This window comes from Squalius cephalus (genome assembly GCF_949319135.1).
Source record: "Squalius cephalus genome assembly, chromosome: 2".
NCBI lineage: Eukaryota > Metazoa > Chordata > Actinopteri > Cypriniformes > Leuciscidae > Squalius > Squalius cephalus.
This window is the reverse complement of record NC_137123.1, coordinates 51,531,020-51,555,410: the sequence shown is the minus strand read 5'-3', so window position 1 is coordinate 51,555,410 and position 24,391 is coordinate 51,531,020. Positions and strand designations below refer to the sequence as shown.

The 24,391-nt window shown below is 38.0% G+C and overlaps 1 protein-coding gene across 8 annotated transcripts in view; it reads left to right on the top strand.

Moving 5' to 3' along the window:
- fat1a (FAT atypical cadherin 1a) overlaps positions 1-24,391 on the top strand; it is a 92,750-nt gene that overhangs the window by 39,040 nt on the left and 29,319 nt on the right. For 6 of the 8 annotated variants that reach the window (XR_013818746.1, XR_013818747.1, XM_079846838.1 and 3 more), the window contains exons 4-10: positions 2,982-3,043; positions 10,060-10,389; positions 10,949-11,159; positions 11,564-11,632; positions 12,740-12,879; positions 23,033-23,308; positions 23,543-23,753. Coding sequence is in view for 6 of the 8 variants with exons in the window: in XM_079846838.1 (XP_079702964.1) it covers positions 2,982-3,043; positions 10,060-10,389; positions 10,949-11,159; positions 11,564-11,632; positions 12,740-12,879; positions 23,033-23,308; positions 23,543-23,753 (1,299 nt within the window). In the remaining 2 variants the exon portion in view is untranslated. The remainder of the gene's footprint in view (positions 1-2,981; positions 3,044-10,059; positions 10,390-10,948; positions 11,160-11,563; positions 11,633-12,739; positions 12,880-23,032; positions 23,309-23,542; positions 23,754-24,391) is intronic. The other 2 variants (XM_079846841.1, XM_079846840.1) reach the window with 1 other exon arrangement.

The following is a 24,391-nucleotide window of genomic DNA, read 5'->3' as shown; positions in this document are numbered from 1 at the left end:
TAGTTGTGGGAAACACATTTATTAGTAGAATAATCTAAAAAAAATTCAGCATTTGCTTTTTATGACTTGTCTGAGCACATATTTGTGTGTGTAGAGTGTCTTTTATATGCTCTATTGAGTATTCTGAGGTTAATGGTGTAAGGCTAATGTGGGGCTTTTTCTGAGAGACACAAACCCAGCAAAGACTCCTTTCTCAACTTCAAGTGTTGGCCTTCTTTCTCTCTCTCTCAGCTCTGAAATGGCTGCCATTCACACACACAGTATGTGTTAGAATGGGGAGGAGGGTTAAGGTCCATTTGGGAACGTTGCCCGGGTCTGCCCACTGTAGAGCACATCTTTGTGTGTGTACTCATTTATCTATGTAGCTGTGGCACGGACTGTTTTGTGCTTGTTAGTAGGCCTTGAGAGCATTTTTTATGTACATTCATCTGTGTTTAATAGCGCTGCATGTGCGCTTCTTTAAGTGTGTGCTTTAACATGTGTTCGAGACCCTTAATGAGGAATGTGGCACCTCAGTCTAAGATACGGAGTGTTGCATTCCTGCCTGCTAAATGATACCTCTTCTAAAGTCCATCAATGGCCTACCGACTGAGTAAGGGAGAGTTCAAGTGAGCCAGAAAGAGAAAAAAACCCAAGCAAAAGTGTTTTAGAGGAAAGAGTGTCATTTACTGAGGCACTTCGATGCTCTTTTTTTGCTGTTTTCCTTCTGATTTGTCCTTTTCTTTTGTCCTGGGGCAGTATGTCGGCACTATCATTATATGTGAGATTTCTCTATGGGTTTATTGTAGGAATACATTGGTTAGCAGAGAGGATTTTAGGCGAGGGTCACGCGCTTGCACTCAGCGAGACAAGCATTAACTGTAAGTACCTCAGACTATGCAGACATAACAAATAATGAAATATTTGGGCAAAATTAATTTTTCTCAGAGGGTAAAATTAGGGCTAATGAAATAAGCTGCCTGCAAAGAGGACGATTCAACCCTGTTTGCTGGTGTCCCCACCAGGCTTCTTAACTAGCCAGAGTTCCTTGGTCAACCAAAGTAGCATTAACATCACAAACAAGTCTTTCTTTCTTTCTTTCTTTCTTTCTTTCTTTCTTTCTTTCTTTCTTTCTTTCTTTCTTTCTTTCTTTCTTTCTTTCTTTTTCTTTTTCTTTCTTTCTTTCTTTCTTTCTTTCTTTCTTTCTTTCTTTTTCTTTCTTTCTTTCTTTCTTTATCTCTCTCTTTCTCTCTCTCTCTCTCTTTCTTTTTCTTTCTTTCTTTCTTCTCTCTCTCTCTCTCTCTCTCTCTCTTTCTTTCTTTCTTTCTTTCTTTCTTTCTTTCTTTCTTTCTTTCTTTCTTTCTTTCTTTCTTTCTCTCTCTCTCTCTCTCTCTCTCTCTCTCTTTCTTTCTTTCTATTTGCTCCCGCATCTCCCAGCTTCATTCTTGTTTTTCTTTTTCCAAAAATGGCTGAACTGTAATTTTCTTTGGCTAGCTTAGCCTGCGACGTTTTTTTTTTTTTTTTTGGCCCGGGAAGAAATGGATTGTGGGTACGAACATGGGCGTCTGTTTAGCAGCATGTTCTTAAGGTCCATCCAGCAGACGTACACCTCAGCAGTACACGCATACGCTCACGTGGAACGATATCTAGGGGAAGGGGGTTAATTTCAGCCGAAAGATTTGTTTTAGCTTAATATGCATATGGCAATATATATTCATGTTAACTCATGAAATAGTATTTAATAGTGGAAAAGAGTCATCTGCATATTCTGAACACCCAACTCCTGGGAGACATGTAAAAGCTAATATACTCAGAATATCAGCCACATATTGTTTCTATACAAATCCTAATAGTGAAAAATAAAATTTGCTTGTAAATTCTTATAAAACCTTGTTAAATGTGCCTATTTAATGTCCTTTTCCATTTTGGTCAAGTTCTTGGTCTATAAACGTAGCATTGCCTTTAATATAACGTTTTAAAGTGTAGAGATTTTGATGACTGCCCGCATTCAGAGTTTATTTTCATTCCCATGTATGACTTCGAGAGCAAAGGAGAGAGAGATGGTTAGCAGCCTAACACAGTTTTGACCAGGAGCAAGAGGCGTGTTGTGGCCAGGCTATTTCTGCTGCCTGCATGTGCACCATTGATGGCTTCTGGTTTCGGAAATCCTTTTTCTGCACTAATCAGACGTGGTGCGGTCGGCAGGCGTCTCTCGTGTGGCCGGGGCTGGCAACGTCAGCCGCGTGCTCTGCCCCATCTAATGTACAATTATACTGACGGAGAAACACAAGTCTGCTTATTATCTGCAATCGAGATGCTCTTTACAGAAATGTGTGCTCATTTGCATTGTTGTTCGATCTGCCTGTCTGCCTGTTTATAAACTCTTCTCCAGGTTCTGCACTTGATTTCACTTCCAGTTGAATTTCCTTTTAGCTCTGATTCTATTTTGCTGTATTATAAAGCAAAGCTCTTGAGAGAAATCTTCAAAAACCCACCACAGAAAAACATACACCTACTAACAGGTTCACACACAGAGTAAACGCAGTGATGGTTACATTGACATTTCACTCATCTTTTCAGCGTTTGAAGCTCTTTATAATGAGTGTTGTGTGTTTGGTTGAAGGTAGTGTGTGAGGTTTGCATTGGCAGTGTGAGTGTGTGTTTGAAGCATGGCTATTTGTTCAGCTTTAAAACAGTCCTGACACAGACACAATGCCATTTTCTGCAGTTCTGTGCAGCTGAATTTAACGTGTGTGTGTGGAAGGGGGGCTTTACTCAACAAGATTGCACCCAGAAGTTAAATAATTTTGACAAAAACTCCCTTTAAGAATGTCTAGATACATCCTCAAAGATGAAATTGTATTATTACACTAACAAAAATTTAGTAAAAAAAAACTTTGTTACTCCATGTCTAAATGTTGCACTAATTGAACTTGTTTTTATTTGGATCAAGTTATGATGAGTTTTAATGGGATTATTAAATTGTGCTCATGTGCTTGCAGGTCTAGTTGCCACCACGTCTCGGAAGCTGGACAGAGAACAGCAGGATGAACATATTCTGGAGGTAAAAACACCTATAGATACATCCACTGATCACATGTTTACAACACTCTTCCTAAGAGCATACAATCACAATACTAGAAACGCATATTTAGAGAGGTCCTAAAAGGCTCCTTTTATCTTTTAGTTTTTTTTTTTTTTTTCTTCTGGAATGTTCTGGGTTAAAGTTAAGCTATATGAACATCATCTGTGCTATGCTGTTGATTACCATAAGAAACAATTTCTTTAAAACAACATGTACAGAAATGCTCTTGCAATTGAATTCTAAGGGGCATGCATTGTACATTTCACAAGATGTTGTACATTTGTTACCATTCAAATACCATTCAGTTTTTTTATGATCAACAAGGCTGCATTTATTTGATCAAGAATACTGTAAAACAGTAATATTTTGAACTATTAGAATTTAAAATGCCTCTTTTCTGTTTAAATATATTTTTTTAAAAAAGCATTTTATTCCTGTGATGGCAAAGCTGAATTTTCAGCATCATTATTTCAGTATTCAGTATGACATGATCCTTCATAAATTGCCCTAAAATGGGTTGCTAAATAAACATTTCTTATTGTTATCATTGTTGGAAACTGTTGTGCTGCTTAATATTTTTGTCTAAATTATACTTTTTTCAAGATTTTTTGATGAATAGAAAGTTCAAAAGAACAGCATTTATTTGAAATATACAGAATATATTTTTTGTAACATTGTAACAAATCTTTACTGTCACTTTTAGTCAATTTAATGCATCCTTGCCAAATAAAATTATTAATTTAAAAATAAAAAATCTTACTGATCCCAAACTTTTGAACATTGGTGTATAATAAAATATATTATTATGTAATGTAATTTCTTGCCAATTTAAAAAATTTTTTTAGCTGGCCTACTTTTTTGCTGAACCCGGTTTTGTAGTTAAACCTTCAAAACTTTAACCTAGAATATTATTTTAAAGGGAACTCCTTGGGAGCAAAGGAAACATCCAAATAAGGGGGAAATGAGTAAAAAACTTCAGCATCTAAAAAACTTCAAGCCACAGGCCACCAAACTAAACTGTGCACGTGAGTGGATTGCATTTCCCCCCTCCATTCCTTCCAACGTGCTTCTGTGGGGATTTATATATCCGGTGTGTGTGGAGGGTAGGTGTGTGTGTGTATATGCGTGTGGGGGTTTGCCTTTGTTCTCTCTCAGTGTACCGTCTCGGGATTAGGCAGGCCAGAACAGGAAGCGTCACCCTGCCCAGCCAAAGTTTATACTTGTGGATTTTAATTGAGCTGCAAGCTTCTCTCACTCTCTCTCTCTCTCACTTTTTTCTCAATAACTCTTTACCACCCTCTCACTTCCTTCCCCAAAAAACAACCACAGTTTGCTGATACTTCAAGTCGTGCACAAAAGACTTAAGAGATTGATGCTCCTTTAATTATCGTTATAGATTGTGCAATTCAAGGCCTGTGGCATTTCGTTTAATTTGCCAAATTTGCACCATCCCTTGCCAGTTCTTTCATGCCCATTTCTGCAACTCTAATTGTTTTGTAAATGACAGGAGGGTTGCGGACAGGAAATGAAACCAGGGAGGATGGTACACCCTGCAGCATATGCTCATCCAGTGTCTGTCCTCCCTTCTTTTCTCCATGCCTCAGTGATGTGAAGAGCTCCTCTTGACTTCAAAGCAAAGCCTGCTGACCGATAGACAGTAGGCTTGTAATTAGCTAATGCCAACAATTCAGCTAAATATTAGAAGTGCCAAGATCCCCTCAAGGTTAAATCTGTTTCACTGGTTTTTAATTAACTACGTTTTTTTTTTTTTTTTTTTTTTTTTTTTTAAACTGTCGAGATTGGAGTTTGGTGGTGCGTGTAGTTTTATTCGATTTGGATGCTATATATCAGCTGTCTTAACCTTAAGGAGCTGTAAAGAATGCTTTTCACCTAACATTGTCTTTTACCCTTTTAATTGCACTTTTAAATAGAAAAGCAAGGCTGCATAAATTGGGGGCCAGCCCGATCACATTTAAAGTCTGGGTGTATCGAGTAGATACAAACACATATATCCACACTGGAAGAAACTGGAGCTATCTGCTTTTTGTAGCATCAAAGATATAACTGAAGCATACTTTCAGCTTTAGTATGAACCATCTTCCATGAATTTGTGGTGTAATGAACAATTTAGTCCACCAGTCCATTCAGTCTCCTAGCTTGTTTATAATGCCTGATCAAACAAAAACATATAATACATATAAAAAATATGAAACTTTTTTTTTTTTTTTTATAAAGCTATTTCCTGTTAATGTGCGAGGCTTCCGACATTTATTAACCACTATAGATAATTAAAAGAATAGCTTATTTCCGTAAATGGTAAAACTATTTTCACATCAAACCAGTGTTTATGATTACAATAATAAATGAAAATAATATAATAAAAAGCAGTTTTTAATATCAAGCAGCATAACGGACTGTTTTTGTACAGCTACCTGTACAATAAGCTACAATACTGGAAGTGACTAACACCAGAAGCTAGGGGTGGGCGATATACCGGCAGTAAAATTAACTGGTAGAAATTTGTCAGCCGGTAGAGATTTTGGCCTATCGTGACGTTGCCGTACTGCGCCATCATGAAAGCTTATCATTTGAAAGGATTTTTAAGCCTTGATTTTGAACCGTTCAAGTGCAATAAGCAGCGAAAGAGGACTCATTTCGCCACATGCGCTCGCTTTCTGAGAGACTGTTTTGGAATGCACCCACCTGAAACAAGCGCACATACAGCCGCTGCTTATAGAGCATGCGAGTACTCAGTTTTGCTTATATGCTATTATGTGTTAACTTATAAAATATTAATGGTCGTAATAACATAGTTCAGACGACATGTATCATGAAGCGATTTTGTAGGATTGCCCATTAAAAATTATTTCAGCCAAAATAATTACTTTGAGGTCCTATGCAAGCTCAACAGGCAGACTCAATTGGTCATTACAGCCGCACTTTCACAGACAAGGTTTAAACCTAGACCCAGACTAAAATGCATGTTTGAGCTGTTTTAACCTAAAGCAGCTTGCACTGACATATCTTAAAATATTGTTTTGTCTCAAGATGCACACCGATAATGTTTTTGCTAAGGCATGTTTATAAAAGCCATTTAAATGTCCTAATTTAAGTAAGGCCTAATTCTGGCTAAATTTAAGCCCTGTCTGTGAAACCAGGCCTATATTTATCCTCTCTACAGCACTGCCGCTTAAAATAATACTAAAATAAAATAAAACTAGACAGACTGACTAGTCAGTTGAATCATTATGTGATTTTTGCATACATGCATACATATTGTTCAGACACCTTCTTAGACTGTTATGATCTCATGTTAAATTTGATTACCACGCTGCTTTAGACCAGCTGAGGGAAAGGCTAATAAACAAATGACCATCAGTCCAGTCACTGTTCACACACATTCTTCTGGATCCTGTTTCTCCTTTTTTTCTCGCACTGCTCCGGTGGCCCACTGCAGTAGTCATGACAACCCTGACAATTTGGGTTTTTGGCCGGTGTTTAGTCAGGGGTCCAGCAACAGGAAGTTGTTTATTGACATCTTCCCTCCAGGGGTCTTGTCTCACCCAGCCTTTCACCCAGGAGTCTGGCTGTCTCTCTCCCAGGGGCAGTGCAATCCTGCTGGGCACAGCACTGCAGGGGACTGGGGAATGAGCTGGTGCTTAGGGTTTCGCTAAGGTTAGTTGGAGGCAGAAAAGGCTTGTGGGGGAGGGAGGGGCAGTTATACGAGGCCAGGGTGAGGGCATTTGAGTGTGTGTGTGTGAGAGAGATAAATGGGAGAGAGCCCTGAAAACTTTCACACACACTTAAGAGCTGGGAAGGAAGGTGTAAGGTGAAAATGCTCCTAGAGGGGGAAGGGAATGAAATTTGAGAAAATAAAAAACAGAGAGAGCTACTCTGGAACATGTTGAGGCATGCACAGTACTTCGGAGAGCCTGCCCTGTTGCTCTTTGAACTTCTAAAACCAAACAGGAAAATATGCCCACGATACACTTAAGTTGATTTGCAAAGAAATTGAATTTATTTCTGGGAATACACCCTGAGTGACTGAGGATGTAGGGCGTTGCTTTGCCTGTTTTCCAGGCATGTGAAACGTGTTACTGCCTTGCCTGTGCTGGAAGCTCTGAACAAATTTATATTGTTCAAGATGCATGCACCTATTAGTGGTGATTCATTTCAATGGCTTCTGAATCTGTTCACCTAAAAAAAAAATCTATTCAGATTTGTTCACTGATTCATCCAGTCTCTTTTTGCATGTTACATCAGTATGTAGAGACAATCCTTTTGTTTGTTATAAGTCATTGAATCATTCAATCAACAGATTCACCTTTCATAGCTCTTAACAGCAAACAACATGCACAGTTTTGTTCATTTGCTGAGTCAGTTAGTTGAATATCTTTCACAAAAAAGATGCCTGATTTATCTTGTTTCTTTTTAATGAACAACATGGCCCATTTAGCTATGTTCAGAGTCTCAATGCATGGAACTGAAAGAGAATAATTCACCTAAGAGATTAGTTGAAAAGCACAAATTTGTCCACAAATGAAACACCACTATTGCTCGTAATTATGGGAATTCATCCCGGAATGAACTTGATTGATAGCATGATGGTAGTTCAAACAGTGCATGGTGCTAGCAACACCAAGGTCATGGGTTCGATTCCCAGGAAATGCATGAACTGATTAAAATGTAAACCTTTAGTGAAATGTTAGTCGCTTTGGATAAATGCGTCTGCCAAATGCATAAATGTCATGTAAGACAGCAAATCTTACGTCTTGTGGAGAGGTGTGCTATAACTTTAAAGCCCGGGACACACCAAGCCGACGGGCAGTTTTTGTGCATCGGCCGACTAAGTTTTCTCAGTGTGTTCCGCACGGTTCCACACAGTCGGCTGAAATTGGTCCTCGTCTGCTTTTTTTTCGGCTGATTCAACATGTTGAATCAGCGTCGGACCGTCGGTGAGAGAGAGAACTCTGATTGGCTGTTTAGCTTAGTGAACGAGTCAGTGCACAAGAATAATAGCAAAACAGTGAGCAAAGAGGTCAAAACTAGGTTTCAATATTAACATGAGCGGAGTGGAATAAAGAAAGTGTTTAGCAGGATTGATATTCAAAACGGTAAGCACACACTGCTTTGTTTATGGTTTGTGTATCTGCAGACTGCAGCGTCGGTTTCCCTTTTTGAATGATGAATATAGACAAATATATCTTCAGAAATAGACAGTTGTCTCATTTACACGCAGGCGCAGAACGCACATTCTAGCTGACAGTCAGCTGTAGTTCTCTCGGTGTGTTTAAGTGCAGCTTTTTTCCCCCAACGCAGGTGACGCAAGGCGACAACACAGTCGGCTTTTATCAGCGCTAGTTCTTTGGCGTCGGTTTGGTGTGTCCTGGCTTAAGTGATCACACTCTGGATGATTTTACTCGGGCAAGAAAATGTAAAAATCTAGTTATATAATTGATGTTCAAAGCAGACATGGGAGATTTATTCATTATTGAACTGGAAATTTAATTTCAACTGTTTGAATTCTTTCCAATTGCTGGAAAAGGTTTAAAAAAAGCAGTGCATTGCAGGCATAAAAACACGCTCAGCTCGGGAGAGAGGAATGCTGGAGCTGACCGAGTCCCTTGTCTTCCTATTCAATTAAATTTGTTTGGCCAAAACACTTGGACAGCACTGGACAGCTTTGAAAACAAATATACATTATAGGTCTACTCGTTCACACAAAAAGCTGGATCAGTGTTGAACAGATGCTTTAAATGTCTGTGCTGGCCTGTTATCTGCTTCAGCCTTAGAAAGCAAGTCAGCTGAGTTCATTAGCAGGAAATAGTGTGTATGTCTGCATCTGTGTGTGTGTTTGCATTCATCAGCTTATGCACCAGTGTGCCATTAAGCCGCCTCAAATGGGCATTTTCCAAGATTAACTGAAGATATCCAGAGGAAATTAATGAGCTGGTTAACGGATACCAGCTGAGATTGGACACGGCTCTCTGAGCATGAGTATATGCTCAACAAACCAGCGTTTGCTTAATGCCACCGTCTCTGCTTGTTTGGAACAATTCCTGCACCTATTACTGTTCATATTGCTGACAAAAGTGCTTTGCTGTTAGAACTGATGTGCATATGAACTTTTTATCTTTTCGTTTGTTGTCACTATAGTGTGCTTGCAATACAATTGAACTAAACCAAAATCTAATTTTGAATAATGTGTGAAGAACTAATTTCTAGGTCTTTAAACAACACAATTGGATTAGATGATCAGACTAGCTTTGAGAAAAATATAAAGCACACTCATTTTGAGGCCATGAAGCTTGTCTGGCTATCCCATTCATGATGGTATTTTTCATCAGATGTCATAAAAGAGAAATTATGTAGGAAAAACTTCATACCGCAATCACACAGAGTAATGCATTACAGTCTGTTCTAACCCCCGGAAACCCTTCCCTCCTTTCTGCACATCTCTGAAAAGATTGTTTGACAGCTAAGCGCACAGGGAATTACTTCAATTTTGTCAGCCAATTGACTTAGATAGGAACACTTGCCCCTGTGTTCCGAACAGGAGATTTTTCTTTACTTCTGAACGACGATTGATTGAAGCGCTCGCTATAATGAAGGTTTTCAATCACTTGTGTCAGATATTCTTGTGTGTGTTCTATTATTGTCCTGTGCACCTCTTTTAGTACCGCTCGTTTTGTCACTCTAATTGAAAATGTTCATTATGACACGCGGCTCTCTTGGGTTTTGGAGTTATTCGACATGAAAGGAAAGAAGAAAACTAGAACTGAGTGAATGAATTTTTCCTCCCCCTTCAATTACAGTATTTTCTATCAGCCCCCTGAAGCTTTCTATTTAAAAAAAATCTAACTTTTAAAGGGATGTGCAAAAGTACATATTTTCAAAACCAACTAGTCAGTGAATTGTCTGAACTAGTCAACTGAGTGATGAAAATTAGTTTGAGGGTGTATTATAACTTCACATTCCACAATCTTGTGTTACAGATCACAGTGTCTGATCAGGGCGTTCCTGTGAAGTCCACCACTGTTCGAGTCATTGTTAAAGTTCTGGATGAGAACGACAACAAACCACAGTTTATGGAGAAAGTCTACAAAATCAAACTCCCAGAGCGAGAAAAGCCAGAGAAAGAGCGTGCGCTCAAGAGAGATCCTGTTTACCGCGTCGTCGCCTCAGATCGAGACGAAGGGCCAAATGCTGAGATCTCCTACAGCATCGAGGACGGAGACGAACAGGGAAAGTTCTTCATTGAGCCCAAAACTGGCATGGTTTCCTTTAAGAAGCTTTCTTCTGCTGGAGATTATGATATATTAACGGTGAGGATGTACACATTTCTGTAGCACACATTCTGTTCTGTTCAAAACTGAATCTTTTTTATTGCAAATATATTTGCTTTCTAGCTTGAGTTACAGCGCTTGAGGAGGCCGTTATTATGTCCTAGAATGTAGAAACCTGAGATCTCAGATTTGACACACACTACATTTTTCCTAAATGTCCCTCTGATTGAAGTTTTACGAGCGCAGAGTGAACTTCCTGCCCGGCCCATGTGGCCAGTGACAATTTTTGCCAGACCTCCCATTGTTTTATTACCTAACATCTGTCGCTTTCCAAACGTCACAGTGACAGGTGTTCTGGTAATGTTCTGTCCTTCCCGCATTTAGTAGTATTCAGATAGTTGTATTTCTCCCTGATTGAGCTTAAAGTGTGGAATACCATTAACAGCACCAAACAGAATTGCAAAACTTATTATTGTTCCCAAACATATGAATCCCAAAAACAATTTTTAACATTTACTGTTAGATTATTTACGGTAATAAATAACGCTGTTATTTCCGTAGTATTTTTATTTTTTGATTTGACACATTTATCCTTCAGATTAAAGCAGTGGATAATGGCCGACCCCAGAAATCGTCCACCTGCCGTCTACACATTGAATGGATCCCCAAGCCGGAGCCGAGCACAGTCCCTCTGGCATTTGACGAGCCGTTTTACTCCTTTTCTGTCATGGAGAGCGACCCCGTGGCACACATGGTTGGGGTCATCACCATGGAGTCTGTGGACACACCAGTCTGGTTTGAAATAACAGGTATGGTGGAGATAAATCTTCAGAGAGTTTGTTGTGTGTGTTGGTTTGACTGTATTTACAATTCTAAAGCTTGGATCCTAATAAGTGTCTTTTTTAGTACACAAATTTGTTACAAACTGAAATTATTAAATCTTCTAATGAGACTCTTTAGATGAAGTTTCTTTGCATGAATGAACTTCTATCTTTGTGTTTATCTTCTCAATAGAACTGTCATAATATGACATAATAGTTTGCATCCTGTCCCTTTATCTTTTAACAAATCTATCACTGACAACCTTTACTTTCTCTCTCTTTTCTACTTGTTCTCCTTCTTAATTTTGGAATGGTTTGGTTTCTTCTGCTTCTCTCCTCTTGCTTTCCTCCTCTTGATTGTCTCCTTGCTCCTCTCCATTGGCATTTGGAAGAGGACATAGCGGCTAAAGAACTGTTTTACATCGTTCAGATGGCTTGCGACCTGAACTGCACTGCAGAAGGTATCTGCCGCAGATCTCCTAATACTACTGTGCGTGGCCGTTATGAGATCTGTCATGTGCTTTTGTACTTGTGCTGTTGTGATTGTTTCACATTGGTTGCACCAGGTCCCAAGTTTTGATCCTTTCTCACTAAGGGCTTACGAGCTGGCAATGAAAGAGTTACATTTCGATCATTAAATCAAAAATTAGTTGCCTCTGTCCACCCTATGAGATTGTCTTACTATTGCATACATAAAGCATAGCTTATTTTCCTTGCCAGCCTATGCACTTAGTGTTGTTCACTTTGAAGGCCCAGTGCTCTCATTTTCTTTCATGTATGCTGTTTTTATTATTGTTGAATTTATGTTTGGTCATATAATCTGAAAATAATATATACTGCTGTTTATTAAGTGGCTGCTGGCAAGATCAAAAGAGCAGAATGACTGATACATTTGTATAATACAACTTAATGATAGCAAATTAATCAAATAAATGTTTACTCAAAATTCAAAATTCAAAAAAAAACAAAACAGAATGTTATCCATCGGTAAAGCTGTTGGTGTTTTTAAAATGGCAAATAAAGAATTTTAAAATACTGATTAAGTCTTAGCTTTTCCTTGGACAGTTCCAAAAACTATCAATAGACAATTAATCAACTAAGCACTGGGCAATTCCGCGCAAAACTGTCACATCCATAACACCAACACAATGCAATGGTATTTAGTTGGCGTTATGGATGTGACATTTTTGCGTGGAATTGCCCCACTATGGTTATTGACCGATATACCTGTATATATCTCTGTACCACCACATTCTTGTATGGGTGAAATGGATCATTTATTTATATCTATTACTAAATTTGATATATTCTTTTATTTCAAAATGCTTAATTTTAAATTGTAATGCTTAATTGTGCAGGGATATAGTAGTATAAATGTCAGACAGCCATTATTGTGGTTTACACAAAAAGGGTGAAACAGTTGCTGCAAAACCACAAACGTGACACCCTGACTTTTGCCACCTGTGCAGTTCTCTTTTTCTCTCTCCTGTCTTCAACTGCCTAACTTGTGATGATGGCCGTCTAATTTCCTGTCCATTTTGGTTGTGGTGAAAACCTCCTCTCAACAGGTGGTAATTCTGACAGTCGATTTGAAGTGGGGAAGGCGAGTGGGACAGTGATTGTGGCCCAAGTGCTGGACGCAGAGCAGAAATCCCATTACAACCTGACGGTGGACGCAACAGATGGCACCAGATCTGTCAGCACACAGGTAATTGAATTGCTAATGAAGTGTTTATGGAAGCAGAGCATTGTGCGCTCACCAAAGAGGCTTGGGCGTCTTTTTTGAGATCACTATGAGGGGCAAAAAATGGCTCAGACTTTTTTGTGCATGTACATTTGACTGGTGGCAAGGAAGAGAAAAGCAACCCAAGCATTTCCAGCTTTCCAAATTGAGTTTCCTCTTTTGACTGCACTGGCACTGTAGGTCCCAAAGGTCTTTTCTGTATGAGCTCACATCAGCCTTCAGTATTAAAAAAAGGAGCACAGCATCTTGCTGTTGATGTGGATGTAGATAGGTCTAGTGAAAGCACGAAAATTAAACCTGACCTTCAAATATATGTTTTGCAGTGATTTTGTACAGGCTCAGTGCGGGCCAGGTCATAAGTTTATCTTAGAAAATGTTTTGAAATACCAGGCATTGGACAATTTCTCTAGTTAGAATCAGGTCAGATAATGTAGACATTTTTGATGTCTAAAGGTTCCCTGAATGTTCTTTAAATACCTCACGTCACAACATGCTGGCAGACATTCCTTGGCCTGGCGGACGGAGAGTTTTTGGCCGGGGTTCCTGGAATCTTCCATTGTCTCATTCCTGGAGCGTGTGAGGAGGATGAAGCCGTCTGGCTCCCTGCTCTTTCATTTTGCTTCCTCTGACAGTCTCGCTCTTTTTCTTTAATTCAGTTTTATATCTTAGGAGAACATTAACCATAACTTTCAATAATGTGTATTGCAAAGTTTTTCAGACTTATCAGTTTACTTTGACCTTTGCATTTGTTACAAATAAGATGAATGATGACACTTACTCTGCTTATTCCAAGGACTTTGCCAAAAAAAAAAAATTGTTTTGGGGAAACTAACACACTCTTGTAAGGTTGGGAGCAATTTTAATACTACTGAAATGAAATGTGTTAAATGTGTTAAAAGTATCTACTTTAATCAAAGAACACCAACTGAGTCAGCTGATCAGTATTTTATTAAACAGTTTAAACCTGTTCTAAGTACACATTCCTAAAAGCTAAACTAAGTGAGACTATGATTTAAGTAACATTACTACTTTGAGGCACACTTTTTTGTGAGTTAAATGGTTAATATAATGTAATTGGAGGAGAATGTAAAACTCTGACCTTTTATATTTACCTTTTATTTGATAGTATGATCTCATCATTCTCAAAAGTCCATTATCGGTACAGTTGCTTTTTTACTGGAATATTACCAGGAAGATTTGTAGTAGTCTGTGAGTTATGGCAGAAAGTGTAAAACACATTGCTCCTGGTCTTCCCTGCATCATTTATATCACCTCTAAACTGGCCACATAGTTTATGTACTGATTTCCTGTTGGAGCGCGAGTAAATCTTTGCATATGGTCCTAAAGAGGTCACTGAAGAGCGGGGCTCTCTGGTTGAGGGCCATGTTTTTGCCCTCACTCTCGTGAACAGAGCCTGTTTTGTGAGCAGCTCCCCAACCCCCCTCCCGGGATATGTTTAGGCAACACTGTCGGAACTCTCTTGTGATCAAGCAGACCACTGTGGCCAATGATACCACCAAACACATACATTCCTGCACGCAAAATTAACTGCCACGAATATCCTGAACTGAAGCCCCCCCACCCCTTCCAAATCTCTCTCCCTCTTCTTGACAAAAATTTCCAAACACAAAGGCAGTGGCATGACACTGAGTCCTTGCGCTGCAGCTCTTCAAAGTGTCTCTCGATCGACCCTGCTTAATCTGAAACTATTGTTGGGCCCTCAAACCTTTCAAGTCAAATCAGTTACAGTTGTCACATTCACAGGGCACAGAGTGCAGACTTCAGTGCCCTGCATCTGGCTTTGCCTCTTTTTTGGGTTTATCATGTTTATGTAAGGAATAATTGACGACAAGCCGTTGAATTATTAGAAAAATAATGCACACCCGAGGTGGTAATGCGGTCACGACGCGAAGCAGAGTGGCTGTTACACCTCGGGTGTGCATTATTTTTCTAATAATTCAACGGCCTGAAGTCAATTATTCCGCTTATACTACATTTACCACACCTCGAAACATTGTTCAGATTATGTATTTCAAGACGTTTGTAAAGTTTTTGTCATTAAAACGCTCTTATATGTAGGTCTAATTTCTTACGCATCTAATCCAATGCCTCCGTTGCTAATTCCAAAACGTAATTTTAGAGTTAGTAACGGAGGTTTGAGCCACTGATAGCAGACTCATGCTGGGGACACACGACTAGCTGACACATTCTCTGACTGTTTTCATCGCAGCATATTTTAAACACCGACTTTGAACACAGACTGAACCGATGAACACGCGTTTGGGCATGATCAGTCATCAAATTACATTCATAACCGGCCTTAAAGTGTGTCCTCGGCTCGGCTTTATGCAGTTATTAGATAGAGATGTTGCAATAATGAGACAGAAAAGCATGTGCGTCAATATTATTTATTTATTTATTTATTAATTCAATTCGTTTTAATTCATTCGTTCATTTTTTTTTTTTTCTATTATTGACAGATGACAGTAGACTAGCCAAATAAATGAAAAAAAAAAGCCTTTTAACAAGTAAGGCCTATCAATAATTATTTATTTGTTATATTATCTGCAATAAAAATCTGTGCTGCAGGACTATCCATTTATTTAGCCTATATTCAGTTTAATTTTCTATTGATTATAGATAGGATTATACTTTATTTATTAAAATTAAACTTGTTTCCATTGATTGTGAAGCTAGACATTGAAAATTGCAGATCAAGCGCATGGGGCTAAATGTTTTTTCTTGTTATGAATTGTATCCTATTTTCCGTTATTACAGTTAACTACGCGAAGTGATATGGAACTGTAATGCGGTCAAGACCTGCCTGGAACTACTTTAGCTGTGCGTTTCCCTGAAAATAATGCACACCTTAGAACGTTCGTCAACCAATCAGATTCAAGCATTCAACGGCCCTGTAGTATAAGTGTTGATAATCACTTCTTGAGGTTCATTTATGTATCCGTTGACCTATAATGATTGAGGCTTTGATGGGAAATATTAATCTGGCTCTAAATCAGTGATTGTGTGTCTAATGTGAGTTTTGTTGGCTGATCTACTCTGTTTAGTCCCTTGTAATAAAAACTGGTATTAAAATCTTTTGTAAGTCTGAAAATCAACAACAGAAAAAAGCTTTTGGGTGATTCTCACAGCTTGTGTGGATCATATTTCACCCCAAAATCAAAAAGCAAAGAACATTAGCAAAATGAAGACCTGACCTGACTCGTTTATCACATTGATTTGAGTAGGATAATCTGTTACCATATTGATTAAAAAAAAAATACAAAGATAAAGAAAATGTATTACAATTTTTTTTTATAAACAACATGAAGTGCATTAAATATTACACTACGTCAGGGTTTCCCAGACTGGGGTTCGTGAAGGAACTTTAGGGGTTTGTGAGTTTAATGAAAATGTAATCTAATTTCATGTGTTTATTATTACAATACGTAATCCAGATTACATGTAAGCAGTTACTACCCATTATAGGCTATGTATTTTTTTTTATTGATTTTTTTGTTTATAGTATTCATTCAGGGGGGTGGGAGGGGGGTGGGAGGGGTTATTAGCCTAAATATACCTGAGTATGACCTTGTTAACATGTAACTGCAAACATATTTTGGCCTTTATATTTGCAAAAAAATGTTAATTTACATTTTCATTTTAAATTCCAGTTTCATCAATGTTTCAAAAATAACCCAACAGTACAAACTTGAATTGTTTAGAATATTTTTTTATTGGCAATGTCAATCTATTTTATAAAATGTGTTTTCAACATGAACAATATGAAAATTAAATTAAATTAGCATAATATAAATTCTCAACATAATGTAACAATAGTCATGTTTCCATCAAGCTGTTTTTATGCATAAATTTAAAATCTGCATAAAAACATCAGGATGGAAACCCTGCAAATTCATAGGTGGAGGTGGAAAAGCTATAAGTTATGGCTAAAACCTAAATGTGATTAGGGTAAATGGAAACAGATTGAGGGGAAAAAAATGGTGACAGAAATCAGCTGATTTTAATGTGAACGCCCTCTCATAAACATCTGGCTGAATTAGATCTATCTGTCTTACTGACCCTCACTCTTGCCATATTCTGTTGGTATAATATGACATAAACATGTTTTAATAAATGCTGCAACACAAAGAAAGTCACCACATTAGCAGCGCAACAAAAGAAACACTTGTTTTCACTATAGCGGGACAGAAGTAACAAGTGTTACTTTCGTCCCGACAGGAACTCCAGACATTTAAACCTGATTTACTTTTATACTGAAAAACTCTGACAAGGCAAACTTCAGGATGTGTTAAAGCACTTAATAACCTGTAGATTGATCATTACTGTGTGACATGAAACGAAAAACACAACTTGTAATTAGAAAAAAAGTACCGCTTCAGTAATTTACTTATCGACCTCGAAAACTGCTTTCCGGAATTAACCGCGGGAAACGATGACGAAATCACGTGATATTTGGCAGCTCTGTCAAGGGTTGTGTACTGAACGTGCTGTCATAGCTTGAAATGCTAATATAGTCAGGGCTCTGAGAAAATCGCTTTGTTACTTTCGTCCCGCGTTACTTTCGCCCCGGTTCTCCCCTACTGGTTTAATTCCAACTAGAGTTTTGCAGACATCCTTGGAACATTAGATCACCCTGACAGGAGTTTTCAGCTTGCTGGCTAATTAGTAATGACAAAAGTCTGTTGTACTCAACACTTCCTAATATCTCTGTAAATGCTCAGGCAGGTGCTGGAAAGCAAACTAGGCCAAACGAACAAATCAAGCAAATATTTGCCCTTAAAACATTAAAGAGGCGATATTAAGTGCACGCCTGCAAGCTTTCATCTTGCATTACAAAGCAAGAGAAAGATGGATGAGTAATATAACCCATTTGAAACTTGTTTTATCTTTGATTTCTTCATTGACCAACTAATGAGTTTGGCTACGAGAAGCACTTGTTTTGGAACAGCTGCATCTAAATACGAGCAGGTTCCAAAGTCAATTTCAGCATGTAACCCAGGGAGTATATCTACAACTATATCATGTGCCAGTTGTGTTTGAAAGAAAACACAATCTTGAACTGATTACAGCTGATTGATTTGTGTGAATGATTTTTGTTGCCCCTGCAACCCACCAAATGCACGTTTTTAATCATAAATCTGCATTCAGGCTCCACTTTTGCCTTTGTATGTCTAGTGACCCTCTCCTGAAGCGATTAGCTCTCTCCTCCTCGTGGAGCCGCATATCTTTGTTTAAATCAAAGTCATGTGTATTCCACATGGGCTTGCCAGACCTTCTCCATGCTCTATTTTCATTGTTTTTGCCATTTATCTCTACACTTCTTTTTTTTATCTCTCTTTCACCCCAAACTCAACAAAAGCACCACATTTCAGACAGGCAATGAGGGATTATGATTATTTTGGAAGGGAAGAAAAGAATGCAGAGGGGGAGGAAAGTGTATGCTGGGTGTAATCCTATTTTAGGCCTTCTGAGAGAATGTGTAGCAACCCTGTGTGTTTTCGACTGTGCCAAAGTCATTTTCCCTAAGACATGTCACATACAAAGAAATATGGGGATCTGGGTGAACAGTGTCCATTTCTGCCTGTGATTTCTTACCTTTCTTTGAGGGAATGCCCTTCATAAAAAAGTACCCATCAGATATTTTTTTCTTTTGATGAGCCCCACTGAGTGACACCCGATCAAAACTCAAGAATTAAGTTTTGGGTCCATAAGATATATATTTTTTAAGAAGTCTCTTATGCTCACAAGTCTGCATTTATTTGTTGTGAATTACAATTTAAAATAATGGTTTACTAATTTAATATTTTAAAAAGTAAATATGTTTTCCTGCTGCCATTACTCCAGTCTTAAGTGTCACATTTTGTCTTCATAAATCATTTTAAGATGATTCATTGTTGAAAGTTGTGCTACTTTTAATCAATTTAATGCATCCTTTCTACATAAAAGTATACATTTCATATACAAAAAAACATCTTACTGACCCCAAACTTTTGAACTGTAGTGTAATATAATAATTACACATGCCACAATACCTGTGCCTGGCACAATAAGGATGTTAAATCTAATAAATAGCTTGCCTATAATTGTGTGAGAGAGTTTTCAAGGTATGTGCATGCCTATGATTCAATAACACCCTGATCGAGACAAACAAGGCATTGAGGCAACCACGGAGGTCAAGCATCAGAGATTAGCTGAACAAATTGGATTATGACTGGAAAACGGAACAATTTTCAAGAGACTAAAATGTGACCAATTTTAAAATGCAATTTAGTCTGAAGTCTAAAATTACATCTGTTGCTAAAAGTATCGGTGGTATGTTCCATGTTATAATTGTCCTGTGTGTGTGTGTGTGTGTGTGTGTGTGTGTGTGTGTGTGTGTGTGTGTGTGTGTGTGTGTGTGTGTGTGTGTGTGTGTGTGTGTGTGTGTGTGTGTGTGTGTGTGTGTGTGTGTGTGTGTGTGTCTGTCTGTCTGTCTGTATTTTTTTTTTTTAACCCAGCCTGAGAGATGTCCATGTGTGGGAGATAATGCCCGTTTAAGTGGTAGAACTTTGTAACTAGAATTTCACTTCAATAGTAGGCTGTACCTTATGGATCATCTGATGTGTGTATATATATCATGTTCACATATATAGATCTTAATTTTCATGTATAGTGTTACATTCCTCTCTGCTTTTCTCTCTCTCTCTCTTGCTCTTATTCTTATTGTGCCTCCCTTCTGTTCCTCATCTTTCTCCTTTTCTGTCTTTCACATGCGCATCCTTCTTCATCTGTCATTCACACTCTCTGATATTTTCCTTTAATCACTCCCTCACTCACCACTTCCTCTCAAATCCCTCCATCTGTCCTTCTTTCTCTATGTGTGTTAGACATTAGTGGAGCTCCTTTGAGCTTTTTCCCTGTACATTTGCATCACAGTCGCAAAGCCTGTCGTGCTGCTTAGAAAGCATCATGGAAAGCAGGCAGAATATAAACAAATACAAGCTACAAGCTTCATCTATTTACACCGGTGCTTTCAGTTGACTGTCTGTGCTGGCATTATTTACGAAAGAAAAAGAAAACCAGGCTGCCAGGGCCAGGCTGCATGCCTCCAGGGAAAGGTGTGAGAAAGAAGGCAAGAGAAGAGAGAAAATGACCAAGATTTCTCTTCCCTGACCTTTGACATTCGATAAAACCAAACATGTTCTTCGGGGACAGGGGACGTGCTGATGCTGTCAGGACAAGTGTGAACATTGTCCACACTCACACCCACATGGGGTAATCTTGAGCTGAGAGTAAGTGGCAGCTAACAGCTAAATTTATATATGTAAAATTGTATTTATTTATTGGCTGAAATCTGAAATCTAGTAGTAATTGTCTAGAAATATATAGTTGAATATTTGTTACAAAAGCTGTGCTTTGATGGCTGCAGGGGCGATGCTTTAAAGAGGAATAATTTAGACACCCAGCTTCCCTGAGAGGGTTTACCTGAGTTGACAGGCACAGAGATGTGAGGTTGTGTCTTTTAATTAATCCTTTCAAAAGCATCCGTAGTCCTTACTAAAAAATGGATAAATGTAGATAAACTCACTAGTCAACAGCATTGAACAGTTAGTTGGCTGTTATACTGGCCTATCCTTACTGTCTCGCTGATCTTCCTTATTATCACAATTAAAAACTGTTTTCAATTGTGATAATAAGAAATGTTTCTGTATTTTTGATCGAATAAATGCAGCCTTGTTGAGCATAAAATACTTAAAAAAAATCTTACTGACGACTCAAACTTTTGAACAGTAGTAGTAGTATATGTTAGATGTTTAATTTAAGGCAAATGATGAGTTAGAGTACAGCTGGCAAGTACCTCGCTATTAGATATACATTAGATTCGATACATGGTGATGCATTGCTATATCGTATTTCGATTATAACTGAAACTGCTGCAAATGCGCAGCAGAGACCAATCTTCATTACCAGTTTTACATTTGACTCGCTTCGCTTTTGTCAAGTGTGATGCCTTATAAAAGAGGCTCTGACCTCAGTGAGAATGCATGAAGAGATGCTTATTTATATGACCTGCTTCTTCAGTAACTGAGCTCTCGGAAATGTAATGAATATATGAATTAGAATTATATGCACATATATAAAAATGTTAATAAAAGGACCTAATGTATGTAATTTAATAGATTGATATGTCACTGAATTAACTCAGCCCAAGTTTAGAGTATATGAGAATCTGCTCATTAAAATATTTATGAAATGTTTGTACGCAAATTTGATGCTTAGAATAGAGCTTTCATGCTTTCCAGACGATGCACTCTTTTACGGTTGCTGATCGGTAAATTCATTCAGTCGTAACTCTGTGACATACTAAAACTGTCCCTCATATTCCTACTTTCACTCCTGTTCAGTCACTTGAAAACATATGTCAGTAGAGGGACACATATGTGGCCAATTTATTTCTGAGGATTCTGGTTTGAATCAGTGGATCCGATGAGCTATAACCTTTTTTATGCAAAACGGCGCCACCTGATGGCTGGCATGTTGAACTTTAATAATTCATTGCATTTCACCCCTTTGTTTTCCATCCTGGTTTTATAAAAGTTTGTCTGATTGTATAAACACAGCTCCTAGTATAGACTTAAAATGTGTCTGTGCTTAAATGAGCTATCTATACTAGCATAAGCTGATGCACAAGAAGTGTGTGCATTGAGCATTGCTAAAAAGTCAAAATGCTCATAAGTATGCAGTGGAATAACCTTGGCATTTCACTCGCTGTAGGACTTTTAACTGTTAATGAAACACATCCAAGTGCATTCACAATACAATCATTCCTAACCATAGAAAATGTCAACATGCAATGTTATCACAACCAGCCACAACTCATTTGGATTCATGTCGGTTTGCTTACATTCATTGCTGAATGTAAGTCATAAGTAACCAGGAATTTAAATTATTGCCGGAGTTATTAAAGGTATTAATCCAGTCAATATTAAAGCAGCCATAGGAGTTCTGATTCCCTGAGTTAATGGACAGCAAACATAAATGAAGTTCAATGTCATGATGTGCAATCTACAACTTAAAAAAAAGAAAAGAAATCAATAGTCTGTGTGTAGTCTAAACAACTAGTAGCTGACTAATCTGTCTTAAAATTGCTCTATATAATTAGGCTGGTTATTCATGTCAACTAAACATTGATCAGATAAGGTACTTGACAGATATTCTACAAATGTCACGTGTAATTATTTCAGTCTTCAAACACTCTATCAAATCCCAAATCCCAATATGCATAGTGCTAATATACACTCATAGTGTGCTGTAGTACTCCAGAAAAATAATTAACCTAAACTTTATCTCCATACAGAAATTCATTATGTCATGACTTAACAAGTGGATAAATATAACTTTTATTCAAATTTGCATGTAGCCATCATAGTCCTCACAAACAATCAGAGACAGATTATTCACAACCTTGCTCACAGCAGGTGATCTGAAATCTAGTAGTAATTGTCTAGAAATATATTGTTGAATATTTGTTACAAAAGCTGTGCTTTGATGGCTGCAGGGGCGATGCTTTAAAGAGGAATAATTTAGACACCCAGCTTCCCTGAGAGGGTTTACCTGAGTTGACAGGCACGGAGATGTGAGGTTGTGTCTTTTAATTAATCCTTTCAAAAGCATCCGTAGTCCTTACTAAAAAATGGATAAATGTAGATAAACTCACTAGTCAACAGCATTGAACAATTAGTTGGCTGTTATACAGGCCTATCCTTACTGTCTCGCTGATCTTCATCTATTTCACAAATTATCAGTTTTGTTCTACAGTTTTGAAATACTGAATGAATTTCAGCCTTGGTGAATTTGCATATTAGTTTACATTTAGGATTCAGTCAGTCTCTCACTCTCTTCCTGTTGCCCTTCTTACAGTGGTCTCTGTTAGCCAGATATTTTACTTGTTTAGTTTATGGTTTTAACTATTCCTCATAGAATGTCAGTGATGTGATCAATGATCATGTTATCATATCATTATTAATGAAAATAAATTGTTACACTGTACATACTTTTAACAAGGCTTTATAGTTCCTAAATTATTTACTTGACTTTTTATTGTATGTTTTTACAGGTTCTTATTAAAGTGATTGACACCAACAACCATCGTCCTCAGTTCTCTAAGTCTAAGTATGAAGTGGATGTCCCTGAAGATACCCCACCTGAGACAGAAGTGTTACAGATTACAGCTACAGACCAGGATGAAAAGAACAAGCTTACCTTCACCCTCCTCAGCAGCACTGACCCATTCAGTCTACGCAAGTTCAGACTAGATCCTGGAACAGGAGTGTTGTACACTGCAGAGAGACTAGACCATGAAACCATGCACCAACATACACTAACTGTCATGGTAAGATCATGTGGTCTGCTATCTACATCATCTATCCAATTGATTTTTCTGTCTGATTTAGAAATGTTCAGCCAATCAGCCATCCATCAGCTTAAACTATCCTGGCATTTTGTAGTTGCTTTAATTCATTAGACATTGCAAGTGTTTGATGTGTTTCGCATAAGCTGGTAATTAAAGTGTTGAAATTACTGGAGAATTGCTTTTTTATCCTTTCATCTGCCCTCCACACTGCAGGTACGAGATCAGGACATTCCTGTAAAGCGGAACCTGGTGCGTGTGATTGTAAATGTGCAGGACACCAATGACAATGCACCTTGGTTCTCTGGTTCACCATATGTGGGCCGTGTGTTTGAATCTGCTGCCATCGGCTCTGTGGTGCTTCAGATCTCTGCTCTTGACAAAGACAAAGGCCAGAATGCTGAGATCATCTATAGCATTGAGTCAGGTAATAAATCTGATTGATTTGATTGCTCTTGACGTTAATCCAATTTGTCCTGGAAACTACATATGTGTACATATGATGTATGAAATGTCTGAACATGGAAAAGGCAAGGAAGTAGAAAAAGACTGTAAGTTTGAAAACCTATCATGCTGTCTTAGTTTTAACATGGAATATTGTTGAGAGAGCCACAGGAGCGGTCCATGCTGGCCACTTAGAGTTGAAAATGTGGGAGATATTGAATGTGGCAGCCAATGATCCTGCAGTCCATCAAACTGTAAGAGTTTTGAAAGCAGAGCATAGCACAGAAATGATGCCAAGTGGCCTTTTGAGAATGCACATATTTGAAATGTCTGAGATTACAGAAGCTAGTTGAAATGTACTGTATATGTGTGTGTGAGACAGCAAACATTGTTCAGATAACATACTGAATGACTGACGCTTAGGCAGTACAGCCGCTTCCTTTCATCGACTAACTGCAAATTCAAATATTCAGTATAAATAAAGCAAAACAAAGAGATTTATGCTTACAGAAGGACTTTGAATAAATGCATCCATGATTTTTTTTTACTTTCCTCTTTAAAGTTTAAAGTTTTACACCAAAGGTTTAAACGAATGAGTTCTAAAAAGTCCTGAAAATGAAA